Genomic DNA, 22,633 nt, shown 5'->3' with positions numbered 1-22,633 from the left:
CTCGACACCTGTCAATTGGAGAGAGGAGGGGGATCCATCTATTAGGTGCAAGGAGAACATACGGAAATGCGTTTTCAATGAAATGGTAAAATCCAATTATGGTTCTATCATGTGACATGTCATCGTTCTCCCAGGGCTGGGCGCGCGTCACGCGGTGGAGCTCGGCGGGGGCGCCGTCTCACCTTCTCGGCGTTCATGAAGCGGTCCTTCTCCTTGACGTTGATGTGGTCGATGGTGTGGCCCTGCTCCGCCCGTGACTCGTAGCGCACCGAGCCGTCGGCGCGCCGCACCACGCGGCCTTTACGCCCCGTCATCTGCGGGGAACCAGGACACCGCGCTCAGGCACGTGTGTGTGTGTGTGTGTGTGTGTGTGTGTGTGTGTGTGTGTGTGTGTGTGTGTGTGTGTGTGTGTGTGTGTGTGTGTGTGTGTGTGGTGGTCCGAGAGGACCACAGGTGTAACCGACGCTGCTACACCTGTCATCTACTGAGGGCTCGCTGTCTTAGTGGTCATTGTTTTCACAGGGAGCCTTTTGGGGTAATGGGTTAACCTAACGATTAGTTAGTGCTTGGCACTTGGTTCTATGAACATCCTGACTGTACCGACAGTCAGGCGATATATTGTTGTTTTTCTTTCTTCTGACAAATGTACTTATTGTAAGTCGCTTTGGATAAAAAAGCGTGTGCTAAACGCCCTCACTGTAAATGTAAACAGAACAGACTAGGGACACGAGCTTTCCTCTACGTCCCATCATAACCATAACCTCCCGTAACGACGGCGACGGGTGACCCCCCCCCCCCCCCCCTCCCCCCCTCCGTACCTCAGAGACGTTCTCCGGCCCGCCGAACTTGTCGATGAGCTCGTCCAGCGTGTTCAGAGGTAGTTCCTTCCCCAGCTGGGAGATCTTGTTCAGCAGGCCCTGCTTCATGTCCTCTATCCGGGCTGCGGAGACACGGGGAGGAGAAGGCGTGAAGGCGATGAAACGCGACCCTCGGCGCCACGCCAGGGCAGAGCACGCTCACCGGAGGTCAGGCGGGCCCACATCACGGGGGGAGGGGGGGGGGGGGGGAGGGGGGAGGGAGCTAAGGTGTCAACTCTTGACTGACAGGCGAGTCCATCCGTCTAGACACGTCTAGACACCAAACTCCTTTTATTTTTAGCGGCTATCATGTCCCGACTGATCGTAGCTTAGCTCCGGGCCGGTCCGAGTCAAGGCTAGGGCTGAACGATCGGTCGAATTCAAACCGACATTGCGCTGTAATAGAATGTGTATTTTTGGGGGGGGATTTTTTTTGGTGATTTGTTACTGACTGGAGATCAGTGAGGTTTGTATTTATTTTTCTTTTACAGTTCAATAGTTAAATAAGGATGTTCTAATATCAATAAATCTCAACACATAGGCCTGGCCGAAAGGAAACAGCACTTTATACATTGACTGCTTCCAATGTTGTGTTGGTCGTACTATAGAATGATCTATTGCTTGTTTAATCTATAAGTATAATATAATACAGAACATAAGGAACTTTAAAAAGAAAAATCGCATATAATAATCGCAATTCGATTATTTCCCTAAAATGGTTCAGCCCTGGTCAAGACCGCTAAGAGTCAGGACCCCTGGTCGGTCGGGGGGGGCGGGGTTGAACAAACGGGGGGCGGCGATGCGACGGGAGCGCTCTGGAACCTGCGTGGTAGCTGGTGTGGTTGACGAAGATGACGTCGTCGTTGTCCAGCAGGGAGTCGGGCGAGGAGTTGGAGTCCGTGTCCATGCCGTCAGAGTCGCTGCTGCTGTCGTCGCTGATGTTGATCACGCCGCCGCTGTCCACCGTGTGCTTCGACTGCTTGGGCTGCCGGCCCCGCGGCTTGCCTGGGTGGACATACACACGCACGTCAGGACAATAAATAACAACAACAACAACTGGTATATACTGGGGCTACACCCAGTGTTTCCAGATTGGGCCAGATTTCCTGCCCAATCTGGCAACCCTGGCTGCACCTGGTGGAAATACACTCAGTGCACATCAGGACACAAACAACAACAACAACGCAGGGTTATACTTTGGCTGCACCCAGGGTTGCCAGATTGGGCCAGATTTCCTGCCAAGTCTGGCAACCCTGGCTGCATCGTTGCAACATTGGACGGGAAATCTGGCCCAATCTGGCAACACTGGCTTCACCAGGTGGGCCAAGTAAGATACTGGTTGTAACGTCGGTTGTGCAACTTTGGAAATTCAAATTCAAAAGTTAAGTGTTTCAGTTCCACACAGCTCCATAACCGTCCAGTGAAATGAGGAAACCGGCGCACGATAACGCACGCGGGCATTAGTTTATTGTCTGGGTTTGCGTCCTTGAGCTGCAGGTGAAGAGATGGCCTTACGTTTTCTCTTGACGCCCGGCGCCTTCTCCCTCCTCTGCTTCTCCGACGGGAAATGCTTGAGGACGAGCGAGTAAAACACTCCCCTAAAGTACAAAAGAAACAAGAATAAAATAGAGAAGATCAATGAGAAGGTTGTTGTATTAGAAACTATTTGCACTTTTGTTGTTCACCGTTGGCCCTCGACGTGACCTTAAGGCCGACAGCGGAGCAGTGGAGGGTCTGAGGAGGTGATCCTCAGTGTCTCTACACACAGACACACACCTGAGGACCCGGGGGGCCCCTGGCCGACACAGCGGTCCCTCAAGGTGGTCTCAAAGAGCAGGGAGCTCCAGTGTGTGTGTGTGTGTGTGTGTGTGTGTGTGTGTGGTGAGTCTTTTTTTTGTGTGACACTCTTTCAGAATGAATTAAAAATGAAAATGAAACTAGAAAAGGTACAAATATCAAACCCGCTTGAACACACTCAGCGAGTTTAGACGAGCAATGCCTTGAATAGTTTCTGCCAAGATATTGCATTCATAGATAGACATTGCGTTACTAGACTAAAAAAGATTGTAATCAGCCAACACTAAAACAAGAGTGGTTACGGTGTTGAAGCGTGTAATTGTGCTCGGCGGTGCGGTGTGACACAGCAAACACTTGCTAGGGGCCTCGGCGGTGTTGTTTGTTTGTGGAGATGGATGACATTTTATGGCAGGATATCTCCCCAGACTGGTTTTTTGATTCTTGGGAATCAGGCTGACAATGATTCACCAACATGGGATCTGTGAGCGACAAATGACCCGATAGTGGCCAGATAGTGACCAGATAGTCACACAGCAAAAACAGGATGGAGGCACCGCCTCGCCCGATGGAGGGCAGTTTAATATGAGACACACCCACAACACAAGGGGCCCAAGAATGACACACACACACACACACACACACACACACACACACACACACACACACACACACACACACACACACACACACACACACACACACACACACACACACACACACACACACACACACACACACACACACACACACACACAAAATCACTCACTCTGCAGCCGAGACGAATCGGTCGAGCTGGCCGTCGTTCTCGTCCAGCACCTCTCTGGTGCGGGCCTCTCCCGTGGACTGCAGGCCGATGACGATGCACTGTGGGGGGAGGGCAGGGGGCACGACAGGTCAACACACACACACACACACACACACACACACCCCCAGTGTGGAGCAGCTAAAACAAGCCTTTTGATCCCATGGACGGTCAATACTTTATACATTAACTGAGGACATGATACGACCTGGCTGCTGGGTAACAACATCAATAGATAGAGGATATATAAATATATTCTAAACATATTTATACATCGTTTCTTCAGCTTAAATTTCAACCAGAGCAAACAGAGACAGACAGACAGACAGACAGAGAGAAAGACAGAGAGAGCTGTGACCTGAATACCTGACTACTCTGCGTCTTGCCCAAAGAGCACACTAGTGGAGCGAAACGTTCTCCAGGTGGCACTGACCTTCCCGGCGTCCAGCTCCCTCTTGGCCAGCTCCACCAGACAGCGCACCTTGGCCGCGATGCACAGGTACTTGAAGAAGCGCTGGTGGGACGACCAGAATTGGCCCCACAGAGACTTCCTGCTCACCAGGCCCAGATCGTCCGCCGCCCGCATGAAGATCTGCAGCGCCTCGGCCCACTGGGGACACCAGGGAGAGAGGGTTAGGGCGAGCACACACACACACACACACACACACAGAATCATAGCATGCATACCAATGGAAAAAGCTACAGGCAACCTCACAAGCACAGTCAAAGTAACACACACACACACACACACACAGAGAAGAGAGACCCACAGAGTCACACATAGACAAACAGACAGAAAGGAGGACGCACACACACACACACACACACACACACACACACACACACACACACACACACACACACACACACACACACACACACACACACACACACACACACACACACACACTTGCTGCAGGGGTCTCACCAGTCTGGCTGCCTTGTTGTAGACCTGTTTGAAGTCGTTGTCCAGCCCAATCTCCTCGACGCGGAACGACACACCTGAGAAGCTCAGCTGCCTGGCGATGTACATGCCACTCACTTTCATATCCATGGCAACAATCTCCATGGCCCCCACACCCCTGTACAGAGACAACAATTGTTATTAGTTTTTTTTATTTTTTATAAATTGAATCTAGATCCCACAACCATCACACCCTAACAGACACCACAAAGCGTGGGGGGGGGGGTTTTTGGATTTGTGAAACATCACGGGGCCACAGCGGGGAGCCACCGCCCCACATACCTCTTCTCGATGGCGTGCAGGAAGTCGTCGAAGGTCTTGAAGGGCGTGCCCTCGCCCCAGATGCCGAGGCGGCTCATGTAGATCATGTTCTTCGGCTCGGAGGCGCCTGCGGCAGACGACAAGACGTTTGCTTTGGTGAGAAAGCAACCCAACGTGACCGTTTCTCATCTCTGGTGCGTGTGTTACCGCATGCGTGTGTGTGTGTGTGTGTGTGTGTGTGTATACGGTGTGTGTAAACGGCGTGTGTGTATACGGTTTGTGTATACGGTGTGTGTGTGTGTATAGGGTGTGGGTGTGTGTGTTTCTCTGCGTGTAAATGGTAAATGGTCCTCATTTATAGCGCTTTTATCCAAAGCGCTTTACAGTGTTGACTGACATTCACCCATTCATGCACACATTCACACACCGACGGCGGAGTCGACCACGCAGGGCGACAGCCGGCTCGTCAGGAGCAGTCAGGGTGAGGCGTCTCGCTCAGGGACACCATGACTGGTTCGCAACCTTGCGGTCACCAGCCAACCCGCTCTACCTCCTGAGCTAATGCCGCCCCTAATGCTGTGTGCGTCTCTGTGTGTGCATGTGCGTCTCTGTGTGTGCATGTGCGTCTCTGTGTATGCGTGTGCGTCTCTGTGTATGCGTCTCTGTGTTTGTGTGTGTGTGTGTGTGTCTCTGTGTGTACGTCTCTGTGTGTGCGTGTGCGTCTCTGTGTGTGTGTCTCTGTGTGTTCGTGTGTGCGTGAGTCTCTGTGTGTGCGTGTGTGTCTCTGTGTGTACGTCTGTGTGTGTGTGTGTGCGTGCGTCTCTGTGTGTGTGTGTGTGTGTGTGCTCACCGGTGGCGCTGGCGTAGACCACCCGGGCGCGGGGCAGCTTGTTCTGCAGGTCCAGCACGGCCTTGCCCATCTTGGTGGACGTGGCGTTCTTGGCTTTGTGGCATTCGTCAAAAATAATCTGCAGCGAGGGGGTTTGAGGTCAAGGAGGAACAGCAGCAGCGACGTGGCTCGGAGGAAGCGGACCCTGGCCGACGCAGAGCCCCGTCCAAGTGTGTGGACCAAACCTATTTTAAAAATGGCAGCCGGCGCTTGCAGGCCAATCTCAACATGTTGCTCAATCAAATGTTTTTTCTCCCTCCCATCTCTGTTCTCCTGAGAGAAGTTTATCACATTGCACTGTAACACAGTAACAGTCTATTTGCGGTCCGTGTAGTAAATGGGTCGGAATGGAATTCTTATACTACGGTATAACGGTCTGAGCGACTCGGATAAGTCTTGGTGTTCTCAGGTGGAAGAATCGGCCCACTAGCTGCGAATAAGCCTTTCGGGGGAGTGTCGTTGTGCTGTGAATAGATTGGCGTGTATAATTCATGAATGTCATGTTTCGCGGTAGACTAGATGATTGAGACCATGAAAGGATACGACACCATCAAAGTCCGCCTTGCACCAGTCCAGGATCTGTTTGATTCTGGTCCGGTGCTGTCCCCCTGCTTGGCTCTCTCCAATCAGTGCCGAGTAGGTCGCAAACAGGACTCCTTCTGAGGTAGCTGTGTCTCCATACTTTATCTACCATCGGAGAAACCATAGGATGAGCTAGGACTCATAACCATAGACAGAATTCACTTGTTACAGGAGCAGGAAATTGAATAATTAGACAACTCCACATTAATGAAATTAACCATTGGTAAAACATAACAAGAACAAACTAAGCTTAAAACAGATATTGCACAAACACAGATTACTACACAACTTTCTTTTGACGCTTGCCATGACAAAAGCAGGCTGTTTCATTTCCCTATTCTGCCCCGTTTCCATTCATACAGACCTTGTTTAAGGCGTGCACAGGAATATGGGCAGAATCTATGTCTTTGAGATCTCTCTCTGCGTCAAATCGCAGGTCGTTAGATATGCTGAACCTGAGGGTGGAACAAGAGAGATGAATAAAGAAAGAGAGAGAGAGAGAGAGAGAGGGGGGGGGGGAGAAACAAGGTCAGTGCCGTACACCACTTCTCTTTGTGCTACAACCCGCTTCTGATCGTCTGGGAATCAGCAAAGCAACCATTTCATGATCACAGAGAAGGCAGCGCGAATGGAATTGAAGAGTATAATGGTTCAGCTTTGTTGAAAGCGCTAGGTTTCTTTAGCAGTTATTTTTTTAACAATATCTACTTCGTCTTTTTTTTAATCTATTTGGATTCAATTTTTTTTCTTATCTCAGTCGGTGACTATACTGTACAGTCAGGCTAACCCTAACACTACACCACAGATCTAGTCACAGACATGCTTGCCAACCCTCCTGATCCTGACCTCCTTCTATGGGAGAGTCCCAGTTCCAGACAACACTCTCCCACAGCTCTCTGAATTAGGAGAATATCCATGCATATATATATATGTATAGATATACATGTTGTCTGTAGCTAATAGTTTGATGACGTTACTAATCCAATCATAAAGCAGCGCGATGACTCGCATGCATGTTGTGACTGGTGGTCAGCCAGACGGCCCTCGATCAGGTGGTAACGATGCGAGTGCACTTCAGCCGCGACGTGAAATGGAGTAAATGGAGCCAAAGAACAAAGAAATACCGAGCATACGTTTATGGGCTTTTGTGGATAAAAATAGATGATTCTTTACTAATAAACATTTTTACGAGCTGATTTTCTGTCGCTCGTTAAGATTATGATTCACACCCTTGAAAATAATCTCGAAGAAGAGAAATTAAGAGAGTAAAGTTAGAACTTAAGTCTATGAACCAGATTATTTCTCTGGGGGAGAAATGGTGGTTGAACCCAAGGTCACCACGGCTCTACCATCAGCCTCTCCAGCGGAGCAGGCTCAGCCTCACCATAGCGACTTCTTGCGTCCCTTCAGGTAGTTCTCCAGGATGATGCCGGCCACCGTGCGGCCCTTCCCCACGCCGGCCCCGTCCCCGATCAGGAAGCCCGCTCGCTGGTTGTTCTGCAGGATCACCTCGTGTTGCTGCACACAGCAGGGGGGAGGGCAGAGAGGGTTAGGGTCAGGGGGGTGAGCAGGGGGGAGGGCAGAGGACGTTAGGGTCAGGGGGGAGAGCAGAGGACGTTGGGGTCAGGGGGGAGAGCAGGGGGGAGGGCAGAGGACGTTAGAGTGAGGGGGGAGAGCAGGGGGGAGGGCAGAGGACGTTAGGGTGAGGGGGGAGAGCAGAGGACGTTGGGGTGAGGGGGGAGGGCAGAGGACGTTAGGGTGAGGGGGGAGAGCAGAGGACGTTAGGGTGAGGGGGGAGGGCAGAGGACGTTAGGGTGAGGGGGGAGGGCAGAGGACGTTAGGGTGAGGGGGGAGAGCAGAGGACGTTAGGGTGAGGGGGGGAGAGCAGAGGACGTTAGGGACGTTGAAAGATGTGCATGAATAGTAAAATAAATAAAGGTTGAGTATCCATGATTCCATTACACCTGAATTGTATTTAGTTAATCATAATGTTAATCTCTCTCTGCTCAGGGGGTAGTAATGAGAGAACTAATGAAGCCGACTGTGATGGACATATTTAATCACAACACGTGTGCTAACCTTTGTGTTAGTGTGTACGCGCGTTTGTGTAAGTTTGTGCGTGCATGCGCTGTGTGTGCATTTGTGCACTTTTTGTGCGTGAGCGTACGTGTGTGCATGTGTTTGTGTGTATTAATGTGAGCACTCCTGTGTGCCTTTGTGCGTGCACGTTTGCACGTGATTGTGTGCGTTAATGTGAGCACTCCTGTGTGCGTGCGTGTTTGTGTACGTCAACGTGAGCACCTGTGTGTGCGTGTGTACTACCTGGCAGGCGTAGATGATGGCCTCCAGCTGCAGGGCCGACAGCATGCCACTGTTGATGGTGGACTGGTGGATGGACAAGGTGTAGGTGATGTCGGGCGGGGGGACGCTGGACAGGGTGTTGGTCTCAACCACGATGTCTGGGTGGGAGATCCCTATCGTGGCTGTGGAGGGAGGGGGGGGGGGGGGGGACACGCAGGGGCATCAAGGCTCAGGCACAAGAGATTTGGTCCATGCTAAATGGACTGCATTTATACTGCGCTTTTCTAACCAGTGGCCACTCAAGGTGCTTTACAATACTGCCTGACATTCACCCGTTCATGCACCCGTTCACACGCCGACGACGGTGTCAACCATGCAAGGCTAAGTTAGGTCACCCCCAATAGCTAACCCTAACAGCTGGTGAGGAGCAGTCCGGGTGGGGGCGTCTCGCTCAGGGACACCTCGACACTCAGCTAGGAGGAGCCGGGGATCAAACCAGCAACCTTCCGGTTACCAGCCAACCCGCGCTACCTCCTGAGCCACATGGAGCCGCGGCATTAGATTTAAGAGAATGTTCAATAAAAATGTGTAAAAATAGAATATATATATATTTTTTATAAATCTGAGATGTAGCTCATTAATCATATGATACTTATTATATATCTGTACATTGCTTTGGATAAAGTCCAAATTATAAAATAGTAAGAATTGAGATTTGTGCCCTTGGGATTAAACAAGGATACCCAATTAAACTACAGATAGATAATGAGCTTTCCTTCAGGGTGAGCAGGAGTTCCTGTTTGACGTTACGGGGTCAGTAAGGGTTTGCCTACATTTCGAAGGCTTGTAGTCGGCGTAGGTGTCGACATGCCCCAGCTCCTCGGCCTCCTCTTCCTCGGCCTCCTCCTCCTCCTCCGGCGGAGACGCTGTTCTCTGGGCCTAGCGGGACCAGCGGACACGTGGGGAATGTAGTTTATCGATTACAACAACATGCAATCTAATGGTGGCGGTGGAGGTGGTTTTTAGTGGTCGGTGCGCAAGAGGAGGAAAGTGTTAGGAAAGTAGGACAGATGTGAGACGGGCACATCTGTAGGAAAACAGACAAGGGACATTAAAACGGTTGAGTTATTGAGTTGCAAAGGACCTATGTTTAAGGGCTGGGCGATAACGAGGAATTAATCATTATATTTAATTCATACCATTATGGAAACATAATACTATCGCTTAAATACATCTATTGTATTATGAGAAAGGCCTGGTCCTATCTTCTCATTATAATGCATTTAGACTCCAAAAATGGATACGACAGAAACTTAATTTCCCGTTAACTTGGCTCAGTTAATTCTACTCCGTTAATTGCTCAGTGAGTTATCGCCCAGCCCTGAGCTACTTAGAGTGATGCATAAATTCCGTTAGTTGTTGAATCAAAACGAAGCCAGACAGACATTGCGCCTGGAAACGAAACAAACAAAACCTAATTGTTAGTAATAGGCTAACAGAATGAGATTACGTTTATCCAAATGCATTAACTCAAGTGTCCATTTTGACAAGAGGAAACGTTTGCTCGCATTGCATTTGTTTGTTTCATAAAATAAAAAACACATGCCATTAATAAAAGCAGGCCTAAGATTACCAAATAATCACACACTCCCATTTCCCACTGTGTCAGAATGTGGCCCTTAAAAGTTATAACACGCAAACTCATTTTTATACTTCCTATGCCAATACGAGTTGAATCGACACCAGAAATGCAGAACAGAACAGAGAGGCAATTAGTGAAGCACAGATTTTGAAAGGGCGCCCTTATGTCGTGGTCCACCTCGGCTGGGGGCTGTGTGTCTACCTGGAATCCTCCCAGAGGCGGAGTGCTGATAATGGCAGTTATATCATCCAAACTGGCCAAACCCTGAAACCTGTTCAGCTGCAAACAAAAGCCACAAAATAAATGAACCCAAAAAAGACCAAATTGAACAAAATCAAAAAAGAACAAGTCATCCAAAATAAACAAATGGAAAAAAAAAAACCCTTGCAGTGAGTCATGGTGTCTTTAATGGTGTCATGGTGTGTGTATGTCTGGGTCCACTCCTGTGCGCGTGTGCGTGTGTGTGTGCGTGCGTGCGTGCGTGTGTGTGATTGAGCCATACTTTACTTGATGCAATTTATTGTCAGGCAGTGAAAAGCCAGCAACAACATTAAAGGTAGATATAGCCTGCACTATCTGGGCAAAACATGACGGATGGAATGAGAAGAGGCTGCAAAGCAAAACATCAAAACAAGCCCTTAAAAAGCAACGGGAGAAAAAAAAAATAGTTTTCCATTTAACACCTATTTTATCAGAATTACTATTGCAAAGTCTATTCAAATTCAACACGACCATTCAACTTAACATGGTCTCTGCAAAGCCACAAGTGACCTGTAGTGACAGCACTATTGAGCGAACTGAAACTGGACCAAGCACACAGACCCCTCCCTGTCCCCAAAGTAGTGGGAAAGACTCTATGGTTCTCCGATCGTCACAATATGACTTGAGACGATCGACCGATATGGATTTTTTGGGGCCGATACAGATTTTTTTATCATCAGCCTTAGCCGATGACCGATACACCGATACCGATTTTCTTGAGCCGATATTTGGAGCCGATACTGCTTTTGCACCCTCGATTTACATCATAAAAATGATACAATGATGATAACAACTGTTACAAGCCTCAATTTAAAAAATGAACATTTATTGACCTGTCTGTAAATCATGGCAGGAAAAAAATATCTAAATTTACAAAATATTTGTAAAAAATCGGCGGAAAAAATCGGGCGATGCCGATACACGTAAAAAAAACACAACTATCGGCCGGCCACTACATATGACACACGTACCTACAGTATATACCCGTTAAGCTCACATGGACAGACCTCACCACCTTCAACAAACTCTAAACCTCATAATCAAACATCTGTAGATACTTAAATGCACTAGGCCAATGGACGGATACATCAACGGCTTTCATCAAATATGCCGTTGAAGTATGGTCAGTTTGACTGCTACTGAATGTAATCCAATTGTGTTTCGGTGAAAGCGTCTGATAGATGATGTGGAGGACAGGGGGCGGTCTTGGCTCCAACCCACTGTGGTTTTTGCGTTTTTTTCCAGTATGTGTAGGGAGGGAGGTTTAATGTGATTCTCCAAGACATGATCTTTCTGCACAACAAGAATTGCTTGCTAGACAAATTCTGTGGAGTAAAGACGGCCTTCCTATGTTATCCTTGAGACGTTCATAGTTTAAATACCTCCTTAAACAGCACGTTGTATAAAGTTGGTTTTGCACTCCAATGGGCTCTTGCCAAGCGAGTCGAGCCAATATAAGCGCAGTATGTTTGAGTGTACTTTGAAGAAAGGGGGTTGTAAGCAACTAGGGACTCCATTTATTAGACAATGACAGGTTTACAGACATAATGGAAGGTTTTAATGTCCGCCTGTAGTTGTAAAGATGTTTGTCGTTGTATTACCTATAAATGTAAGCTGTATAAACTGGGGGTGTGTCTGTGTGAGACTAAGATAGCCAGACAGACAGACAAACAGGGAGATCAGTGATCACTGCATGAAGGTAACGCTAGTGTTGACATTCTTTGTAATGTGTCCATGCCTCACTGATTGTGTGTGCGTGTGTGTGTTTGCTTATGTGCGTGTGCGTGTGCGTGTGTGGTTTCGGACCTCGAGCTGGCTGGCTGCTGGTGGGCTGGTGGTACTGGTGTTGACGTCCCAGAGGGTGGGAACCGATGCCAGGCTGTCCGTGCTGATGAAGGCCTGGGTGTCCGTGTACTCAGACAGGGAGTCGGCCGGCGACGAGAACAGGGAGTTGGTGGAGAGATCATCGATGCAGGACAGGTCCTGGAGAGGAGGAGGAGGAGGAGGAGGAGAAGTGAGCCAGGGGTGGGTGCATCTTTGGGGCAGAAAAGTAAATAATTCACTGCTTCATAGATCCAGAATTCATAGCAACACAAGCAGCTCCACATGTTCAAACAACCATTAACAATCACACTGCCTCCATTTCCCTTCCTCCCTGCACCTTTAGCTTGCTCTGTTTTCGCCCGCTCCTCCTCAACCTCCCTGCATCAAATTACCATACCAAACAGCAGAGAGAAAACACAATATGTATACACCACCCGCTCGTCCAATTTAGCCATGTGCAGTGAGAGAGAGACAGAGTGGGAACAGGGAACGATGACTCCGTGAGAGAGTGGGAGTGATGAGCTCCGAGACCACAAGGTTTACCCCCCACCCAGCGAGGGAACCAGCCCATCACACGTGACGGGCCAGGGGGTGTGAATGTGAACATAAAAGCAAAAGTGTGGGGGGGAGGTAACACACAGCGATAGGAGACGTGTTGGTTGTGCGTGTGAGAGTTTATGATGTGTGCATACAAAGTGTGTCTTTTTTCCTTTTCTTTTTTCCTTTCATAGCGTGTCCTTTACCATCCTTAGTGTGCCATGATTTTTAACTAGGCTCCCGAGGGCCCCCACAGCCCCCCCCCCCCCCCCCCCCCCGAGACCTGTAAACACGGACCAGTCAGAGAGCAGGATGGAGGGGGGGCAGGGAGGTCCCAGAACACAGGATAAACCCGGAGGATGATGCATCACCAATGTCTGTGTGTGCGTGTGTGTAAGTGTGCGTTTGTGTGTGTAAGTGTGCGTTTGCGTGTGTGTGTGGGGCTCCGTGGTATGCCAGTGGGTATGTTCCTCGGGCCATGTGCAGAGGTTCACACACCCCCGGTATTCCAGCCAAACCGTTTAAAAGACCATAAATTAGTTTTTAGTGCACCGGGGATTTAACTGGCCCATGCATTAATACCAACTCAGTGGAGGCCTCAGTGCCTGGTCTGGCAGAACTGTGCTTAACATTACCCTTTTATACCAAAATATAGGCATTCAGGGATATAAAACAGCCCAAATATAGCCGACCCGAGCTGCAAAGAAGGAAACATACCTCAAGAGCAACTGCTTGGAAATAACCAGAGAATCGTTCATTTAATTTTTACTCATAACAACATGCCGTTAAGAGACTGGTCGCAGCGCCTGTTAACAATTACTCACAGTTTCCTGTGAAAACCTTTCCCCAGTCACGAGAGAAGAGGCCGGCTGTATCAGCCTGAATAGGGGGGAATGCTGGGCGGACAGATAAACCAAGTTCTCACACAAACACGTACACTGCTGGTTATCTGGGGTAAGAAACAAGAAGGCAAAGGGCACTAGCTTGTGTGTGTTTTGTGGCAATGCGGGGGGGGGCTAAGCTATTTTTCCAAGGGCAGTGTACAATATTTGGCTAGTGTGAATTTGCTGGAGGCTCAGCGCTTACTACCATCCCCCAACCCTCCTCTCCTCTCCCTCCCTCCATCGCTAACTCTATATACGCTTTCTGAGGCACGGGCAAGAACAGACATGAGTTGTGGAATCAGGCTATCCCAGTTGTTCTGCCCTGCAGACAGCCTGATGGGGTGTCTGCCCTGGCTGGGATACGCAGTGTTCCCAGAACACTGTCTGTCTCGCTGTGCAACACACTCCTGGTCTCTCTTCCTCGGCTTCTCGGGAGCAAACAAGGGGGATTTCGGGGGGGGGGGAATGAACGGCGTTTAACCCGACTCATTGTCACTCTGCTCTGCACCAGGGCCGTGGATATGCATACCATTCTGCTGGTGGATTGCGCTGTTTACACCTGGGTGTGAGATATTCTCGGAAGGAAAGTGTCAATCTTTCCCCGCACGCGTTATCTTGCGGAAGTTATAAACAGTGGGCGTGTCCCTCAGGGGTTACTCTTAACCGAAAGGTTCAATGGTCCAGCGCGTCAGCACTGGACCATTGAACCTGTATTAACCAGGCTTAATATAAATTAATCAAGATCACACACACACACACACACAAACAAAATAGCATCAGACTGGCTGGAGCTGGGACCTTGCTGAGGTGCGAGCAAAAGACAGCCACACATACTAATCTTACTCGGGTATTAAAGCTGTCATAGATGCGAAGAGAGCACGCAGGGCGAAAGCCCGTCTACGGCCTCTTCCTCGGCCCTTAATAAACGACCGGGCAGAGTCCCCGCGGCAGCAGCATTTGTTCTCCAGACAGGCCGGCGTTGTGCTCCTGGCTCTGCTGGCCCCAGATAAGGCCCACATTCAAACCGCTCTGATGCTAATCTGGCCCCTTTCACGGCACACAAGCGGGCCCGTGGAAGGGCTCCCAATACTGCACGTCTCCTTCCTCTGCTGGCGCACGGCTCACATATACTCGTTTTAACACACACACACACACACGCACACACACACACACACACACACTTCGTTTCTGTATAGGTTTTTGACCTTGCCTTGGAAGAAACAACGATGGGCTTTGAGTGTGCGGCACACTGACCAAAGAAGCGGAGCACCGACAAGAGAAGCAGCTGGTTCGCCGATACCACGCAGACAGCAGTTGTGAAACAAGCGTCTGTGATAAGCCACGGCACCCCCATACAAGGAAGTCTAGCCGCGCTATCTACCCAGTTCACTTTATGGTGGATATTTCCATGGAAGTTTACTTTGTTCGGAGCGAGTCGCTGGCTTTTTAATCACACCAGGCCCGGAGGGAGGGGTGAGAGGTGGGTTGGTGACGAGGAAGACGCCACCGGGACACACACTGGTTGTATTTATTAATTCATACGCACACAATGGAAAGATAAACCAGCCAGGGGGAAGATTGTGTTGCAGAGTGCGGCTGGGCTTCAGAACCTCCCTAAAAAACGATTCCCAAGGACGGCCGTTTGCGGTCACCGTGTGCGGGGACGCTGGTGATTTGTCTGAGGGATCCCATAACTTCTGCTGTGTTTTAAATGGGAGATAAGGAGCTCAGTTGTTTTACATGCAGACGTCTTTGTTGCTTGTAAATCCTGCATGGGTTCACCTGTTATCTACACAACTACAGTACAGGCGGACGAGACAATGAGCCGGGACTTAACGGCGCTGGGGCGATAAAGCAATTATTATCGTCCCGTTTCTCATACATACTTTTTTTGGGCCATGTTTAAAAATCGGTTTAAACGTTCAGACAAACATCCATTTTGAACAACTAACATTAGGGTTCAAAATAAAACACACAAGAAAAAAATAAGGATTATTCTTGCCCATATCCTTTTGAACCCGATAACCTCTCCTCCTATCCCTCCAGCAGGAAGAAAGCGACAGAGAGGCAGAGAGACAGGGCCAGAGAGCCAGAGACAGAGAGCCAGAGAGGCAGAGACAGAGAGAGAGACAGAGCCAGAGAAACAGAGACAGAGAGACAGAGACAGAGAGAGAGACAGAGCCAGAGAGACAGAGACAGAGAGACAGAGCCAGAGAGGCAGAGGCAGAGACAGAGACAGAGACAGAGCCAGAGAGACAGAGACAGAGAGACAGAGACAGAGCCAGAGAGGCAGAGACAGAGACAGAGACACAGAGACAGAGACAGAGCCAGAGAGGCAGAGACAGAGACAGAGCCAGAGAGGCAGAGACAGAGCCAGAGAGACAGAGACAGAGAGACAGCAACATAGCCAGAGAGGGAGAGAGAGGGAGAGACAGCGACAGAGCCAGAGAGAGAGAGAGAGAGAGACGGAGAGACAGCGACAGATAGACAGAGACAGCAAAAGGCTGCGGTTTGCCCACAGCCTGGCCAGAGGGCTGGGCCACCAGAGTGGAGCACAGCCAGAGCCCACTGGGATTCCCCCTCCTACACACTGGTTAGCTGAGCTGCATCTCCAAGGGCCAGGAAACACAGTCACACTCCCCACCACCTCCCACCTCCTCCCAATACTTTTGAACATGCACGATGACACACACACCAAATGACCTCTCCCCCCCTTCTCCTCTTCAACCCACAATCCCTTTTCCTGGTTTTCAACATCCTGTCCTCTCTCCGTTCGCTTGACTTTCCTTCTCCCTGCCTTCTCCCCTGAAAACATTCACCCCAGGTGTGGGGTGAATAACTTGTTATAATATAAATAACTTGTGTAACGGAAGTAACACAGTGTTCCCGTGGTTACCGGGTTCTGCATTTCACCAATCATTTCCTTGTTCATCTTAATCGCAAATCCTCCCAAGGTGTGTTTAGGCAACACCTACCTGATGTTATAAGCTGTGAATACAACCTGAGGTCACGCCATACTAGTCACACTGTTTGGGGCGGTTCGTTTGGGTTGCTGCGCCCAAAATACGGCCAACAGCTCATTGCATCATCCCGCGCTCTTGAAAGTATGCATGACTAAATATGTGTGGATTGGAACATGCAGGAGTTCCTTGGAATTCAGAGGCAATAAATCTCCAGTTAAAAGAATCCTGGCTAATAAAAGCAGCTTGCCGCGAGACAGACGGAAGGCCATAGTTTGGCAGGAGTGTAATCTAATATGACCCAGTGTACAGATCAGGGGGGCTGCACTCAGTGGGTGTGTGTGTGTGTGTTTTTACCCAACCCCATTTTCAAATGACAAGAGAAACACCAGGCCATTCCCACAGAGGCCGGCTTGTGTAGCTGTCCTGCTTGTCCACAAAGCCTGTGTTTGCGCGTGTGTGTACGTACGGGCATAGTGACCATCATCTGCTCCAGGTTATCTACAACACTGACAACACTAGATCTTTTTACTTAAAAAAAACAACCAAGAATACTAGTAATGTTCATTCTGCAATTTGCCTCCAATTATTAGAAGAATCATACTCAATAGGTAAGGTATCCAATTCCTAATAAAAGCCTTTTAACTCTCAAAGCTCTTAGCTTGTAAAGAGCACGTCCCTGCCCCGACAATAGATCCCAGTCGATTTGCTTGAATTAGTGTGTTATGAGAACAACAGCTGCAAACCTACAGCTGGCGACACAGATCAGCCAACATCATTAGCATCAAGACGTCTGCAGTGTTTACACTGTGGAGTCCATGCACGTGGCAGTTCTGGAGAAGACTTACAGGAGTTGTACACTAAAGCATAGCAAGAGGTTAAGGACACGCCATATAGAATATAATATGTGTGATCATACGCTGGCAGTCGTTGGTGATCTCACAGTCCGCGGTGGTCATTGCAGCAGAAACGGATACAAATACAAAGAAATAAAGAACTTAAAGGGGTAGTTCAGAATTTTGGACATCGGACCTCATTTCAGAGCCAGTGTGTTATTTATTATTGGAGACCGTTTAACACTCTTCATTCAGTCCTTCCAGTTGCAGAAATCGCTGGTGCTAGGCTAGCGCAAGTTGAGGGGAACTGCTAGCCCGCCAATAAAAACGGTTTTACCCACTCCACAGTACACCCGAGGCAAACCAATTTTAACGCCAGACTATCTATGTAAATATCTGTGTTGATAGAATAATGTTAGAAATAAAACTACCCTTGTATCGCAATGATCGCATTACATTTTGAGGGACTACTTTCTCAGCAGCGGCGGAATTTCACTGCTCCGGTGTAGCAACCAATTCACTACAGCAGAATGTTAACAGAGAAGCGCACTCCAGGTAATATCAGTCCACCGCTGCCGTAGCCTGCTTCCAACTACAGGGATTATAAACTAAATGCAATGCGATGCAAGGGTAGTTTTATTTCTAACATTATTCTATCAACACAGACATTTACATCGATAGTCGGGCATTATAATTGGTTTGCCTCGGGAGTGGGTAAAACCGTTTTTATTGGCAGGCTAGCAGTTCCCCTCGACTTGCCCTAGCCTAGCACCAGCGATTTCTGCAACTAGAAGGACTGAATGAAAAGTGTTGAAAAACGGTCTCCAATGATAAATAACACACTGGCTCACTTGGAAATGAGGTCCGATGTCCAAAATCCCGAACTACCCCTTTAATAGAAGACCACCATGACCTGTCCTGACTCGTGGCAGCCTGCGTAATCGGCCTGCTACCAGACCAGCCACGCAGCCCGGCCGACAGAGCTCCTTTGAGGTCTGCGTTACCAGGCTTCTACCAGACCAGCCCCGCAGCCCAGCCCGGTCGACACAGCTCCCTCCCCTCTAAAGGCCTGCGTGTCCTGCCCTCTCGGAGGAAACCAGGCCAAGGACATCTGGACTGCTGGAGGCTGACCCCCTGGAACTTTCCAAAGATTGGAAATGTTTTGGAACGCTGCGGAACCCGGGCCAGGTGTGCCGGCCCTCCCGGACCGCGTGAGGGCAGGTATGTGTGGAACTTTGTCCAGAATAAATAAGAAAACATTGCGCAACAGCTGAACGCGTACGCAGTTCTGGCTCTGACGTTGACAAAGTGAGACATGATGGCTTCATCACACGCTTGATGAGTTCAGCAGTATCAACATGTTCACGGGGCAAAGTGCCACCCGCACCATATCCATGTCAATACCAAGAGGGGAGGGAGAAAGGGAGAGGGAAAGGGACAGTCTTTCGAGAGCTTCTGCCAAGAGGAAGTCACCGATAGCTGGGGGCCATTTGGATGTGCTGGTGTTGGGCAGGTCGTGTCTCAATACTTCTAAGCCATGCCAGCATTGTAGTTATGTGCAGACTTGGCATTACCGAAGTTATGGTATGATATAAAAAAATAAAAAAAGAATGAGGTGTAACCACAGAACCAGGAAGGAGGGGGGGGTCTGAGTGAGATTTACCGTAAGAGCAGTGACGCTTGAAGCCAACAGATAGGAAATAAGCCATGCGGCAACGCAGCCGAGCCAAAGCGATACATTCATAGAAATACATGCAGTCCTCTCATTTTTAAGAAAAAAAATGTATTTTTCTCTTATCACAGTCATCAGTAACTTATTTATTTATTTTTATTTGACTTTGAGTAATGACGTTTTACCACGCCGTGCTACAAAATAGAGCTTACTTTTTCTATCTTCTGGCCACAGAAGTCACACCCAACCAGCCATCCATCCATCAAACGTCTCCTTTAACACGGTTATTATGGGCCACTTACACTCCCATAGAGGGGGGGGTTGTAGGGTGGTCTTTTAGTAGCCATGGAAACGATATACATGTGAAGAGACAATTAATTCAACATCGCTCAGGACAAAGCCAGGCGATGGCTACTCGCCACAAACGCGTGGGAGTGATAAGCTGAATGTATTGGCTTAATAAGACCGCTGGCCGTAACCGTAGACTACAATCGAACCGCACTAAAAGACCCGTTGACTTTCTTTTTTTACCTTACTGGTGCAACGCATATTCGTTGCCTCCTTCTAATCTCCGACGATGAGCGACAACTCTAAATCACGTTAAAGAACCTCTTTATTAATTTACGATATTGACCTAACCTCCACCGTTTCTACTCCCCCCACCCCCTCCATGTTTAACCATCCCCGCCCCTCCTAAGCTCTTTGCCTGTGTCTCTGTTGCTCACCCCCTTCCCGTAAAACACGCTCTGGGCCTTCCGGGCGGACCCAGAGTGGTGCCGTGGAGCGCGCAGCCCGGAGTGGAAACGAGTGTGTTTACGTGTGTGTTTATAGCCGAGATACACATGCTCGCGTTGAGCGCACTTTGTACGTCAGTAAAAACAAGAGGACGGGTATAAACGCTGTTTGACACACCGGATAGCGGAACATGCGATGCCGGGAAAATGTTGTGATGGGGAAAATAAACATGGGCTGATTTCCCTTGTTTTGCTGGAGCACAGATTGCATTGGACGTGCAATATGAACCGAATCAGTGCTGTAACTGTGCTGTAACCACGGGGCAATATCTAGGCTTCTGTGTAAAAAATTTTAGACAGCGTAGGAGTTCATTATTGCCAAGTATCATGGAACAAACCAAACAGCTGTATTCCTGGAACACACGACATAATACCGGGGTAAAGACTGAGCAGCTATCAAGTTGAAGCACTTACCGGAAGATAGCCTAGCATGAGGCAAAGAGCCATTGCTCATAATTCCCTGAAATGAGGGCAGACAAATGCCTGCTGGGTGACTAAATGGCTAGCCTGTTAGCGAGATTGCTAACAGAGAAGCTGCTACGAAGATTATTATATAGAATACACATTGTATATGATTGGATAGATATTTCCTTTTAACTCAAAAAAGCAAAACTAAATTCCATGTCCCCAGGTACCTGGGGACCAACATAATCACTCATCATTTTCCAATGAACAACAAAGGGAAAAGTATACATAATAGAAACCATAACTGTATAAATGAAAAAAAACCCAGCCCTAAAAAAGAAGTCAATAGCTTAAGTCACAGCACATTCACAATATCATACCGTCCTTTACATTTGTAAAGATTGATTATGTAGTTGTAATCTTACAGCGCCACAACTACCAACATTTACAGATAATCCTTTGAGAGGGATTAGCATTAAGAATATTTCCAGAAAGGTATTACCTTAAGTCATTGCAATGTCAGCAAATTTAAATTCACAATGAAGAAATCACAAAAATCTATGACAATGGTTTAGTAAAAGTCTAGTATTTCATAACACAATTAAACTTAAATCGCAGTCACCAAAACTACAGTCGATCGTTGACAAAGACATCTTCTCCATTCAGACCAGAGCAGCGCTCGTCAACAAATCAATGACGTCTTAAGAAAAGCCCTTATAGCGCTGAACCTCCCGTCCACCGACGACACAGAGAGACAGAAGAAGCCGGCGGCCCGGGTACCTTGGGAAGCGGTCGTCCCAGCTGTGAATACAACTTGCTCCAGATCTGCATGAGAGACATGGGTCCGAGGGCTGCCGTGCACGTAGAGTCCTCGTTCACCTTGAGTCTCTGCGGGCGCCAGCTCCTTCCATGAGTGGGTCAGAGCGTTGTTCACTGATCAGCTGGTGTCCTCCCACCGAAAAAAAAAACACTGAACTCTCACTGGCCCTTTAACACTTGTCTGGTTCTAGCTGCAGCACACCCTCACAGGTACAGAGCAACCCACGCTGCCTCTACCCATTCACTCTGGCACGCAGTCGCCACACCATGAGACCTCAACTTCCTGATCCACAACAGCCGGCGCAGGTATTTGCATTGTGGACTAGTTCCTCAGTGCGCGAACACACACACGAGAGAGAGAGAGAGAGAGAGAGAGAGAGAGAGAGAGAGAGAGAGAGAGAGAGAGAGAGAGAGAGAGAGAGAGAGAGAGAGAGAGAGAGAGAGAGAGAGAGAGAGAGAGAGAGAGAGAGAGAGAGAGAGAGAGAGAGAGAATCACGAAGGGGAGGGGAGAAGAGGGAGGGAGAATGGGAGGAGCTTTCAGGAAATGATGCTTTTGTTGGTAAGTGACTAGAGTTACTGGCAGTCAGGTCCTTTTTACTGTACATGGTGTAACTCAACCGCATTTGTAGTATAAACAGTGGTGCGCTTTTGACTTGGCCGATATTCACACGCTGCTGTTTAATGGGCAGGGCCCATTATTTAATGATCAAGATATTTAGAGAGAGATACTATGCCTGGCTGCCGTTCCTTGTGCATTTTCCTTGCCCCCTGCATCTGCCTTATGTGTGTGCCAGGCTGTGGCTCCAGGATGATTATACGAATAATAATTACACAGCTCACTTAGAACACGGACCCTGTTATAATGATCACAGTGATGCACACACTCATGCTGATCTCTGCCAACCAGCTCAAATATCAACCCGAAGGATCAGCTGGACATTTGTGGGAAGAGAGTTGTACATTTCCTTATGATTTTGCGATAAGGTTCCTGTTCATGTTTCAACTGCCAACATTCACACAATCAGCGTCGACCAAGAGGCCGTCATCGGGAGAGGAATATATTTTTAAAAACACAGTCATGAAAAATGAATTCTCTGAACTTCGTCAATGACGTTATCGGAGTTCACTCACTGGCCTAAGTGGTTTTTCGGTGTTGTGTAATTTTGATTAATACGTGTATTATAACATGTTGTACCTCATCACAAATAGCCATTCCTGCTTACGGGAAGTGGAGACTTGGGAGGGCGGGGGAGGAGTGGGGGAAGGCATTCTGGGAAATCTAATACAGAAAGGCGAATGTCAACAACAATAACACGTGGGTCGGAGCCCGTGTCGCAACGTTAGATGTTCCTAAATTGTATTCTTTAATGACAAAACACAACATCCTGTTTATACGGTTTTGGGAGGAGGATAATCACACGAAGGAGGGGTCAATTTGCACACGCCCAGCTTCCAGGAACACATGGTGTTGGGTCCGGTGTGGCACCGTCGGGCTCTAATGTCCATCCATACTGCCTGGCTGGAGGGCTGAAGCGGGCTCCTAGAC

The 22,633-nt window shown here is 48.7% G+C and overlaps 1 protein-coding gene across 3 annotated transcripts in view; it reads right to left on the bottom strand.

The window, feature by feature from the left end:
• sbno2b (strawberry notch homolog 2b) overlaps positions 1-22,633 on the bottom strand; it is a 57,312-nt gene that overhangs the window by 11,436 nt on the left and 23,243 nt on the right. For 2 of the 3 annotated variants that reach the window (XM_084473256.1, XM_084473257.1), the window contains 16 exons: positions 12,163-12,339; positions 10,297-10,374; positions 9,287-9,392; positions 8,475-8,635; positions 7,537-7,670; positions 6,517-6,607; positions 6,114-6,257; positions 5,532-5,649; positions 4,703-4,808; positions 4,385-4,538; positions 3,890-4,066; positions 3,421-3,518; positions 2,373-2,455; positions 1,680-1,862; positions 819-940; positions 183-314 (listed from right to left, as the gene is read on the bottom strand). In XM_084473256.1, coding sequence (XP_084329382.1) covers positions 183-314; positions 819-940; positions 1,680-1,862; positions 2,373-2,455; positions 3,421-3,518; positions 3,890-4,066; positions 4,385-4,538; positions 4,703-4,808; positions 5,532-5,649; positions 6,114-6,257; positions 6,517-6,607; positions 7,537-7,670; positions 8,475-8,635; positions 9,287-9,392; positions 10,297-10,374; positions 12,163-12,339 — 2,064 coding nt within the window. Of the gene's footprint in view, positions 1-182; positions 315-818; positions 941-1,679; positions 1,863-2,372; positions 2,456-3,420; positions 3,519-3,889; positions 4,067-4,384; positions 4,539-4,702; positions 4,809-5,531; positions 5,650-6,113; positions 6,258-6,516; positions 6,608-7,536; positions 7,671-8,474; positions 8,636-9,286; positions 9,393-10,296; positions 10,375-12,162; positions 12,340-21,048; positions 21,408-22,633 lie in introns of those variants that run through there. The other variant, XM_084473258.1, reaches the window with a different exon arrangement.

The sequence above is a fragment of the Micromesistius poutassou genome (genome assembly GCF_964030765.1).
Source record: "Micromesistius poutassou genome assembly, chromosome: 9".
Classification (NCBI taxonomy): Eukaryota; Metazoa; Chordata; class Actinopteri; order Gadiformes; family Gadidae; genus Micromesistius; species Micromesistius poutassou.
The sequence above is the reverse complement of the archived record's forward strand: the minus strand, read 5'-3'. Positions and strand labels throughout refer to the sequence as shown.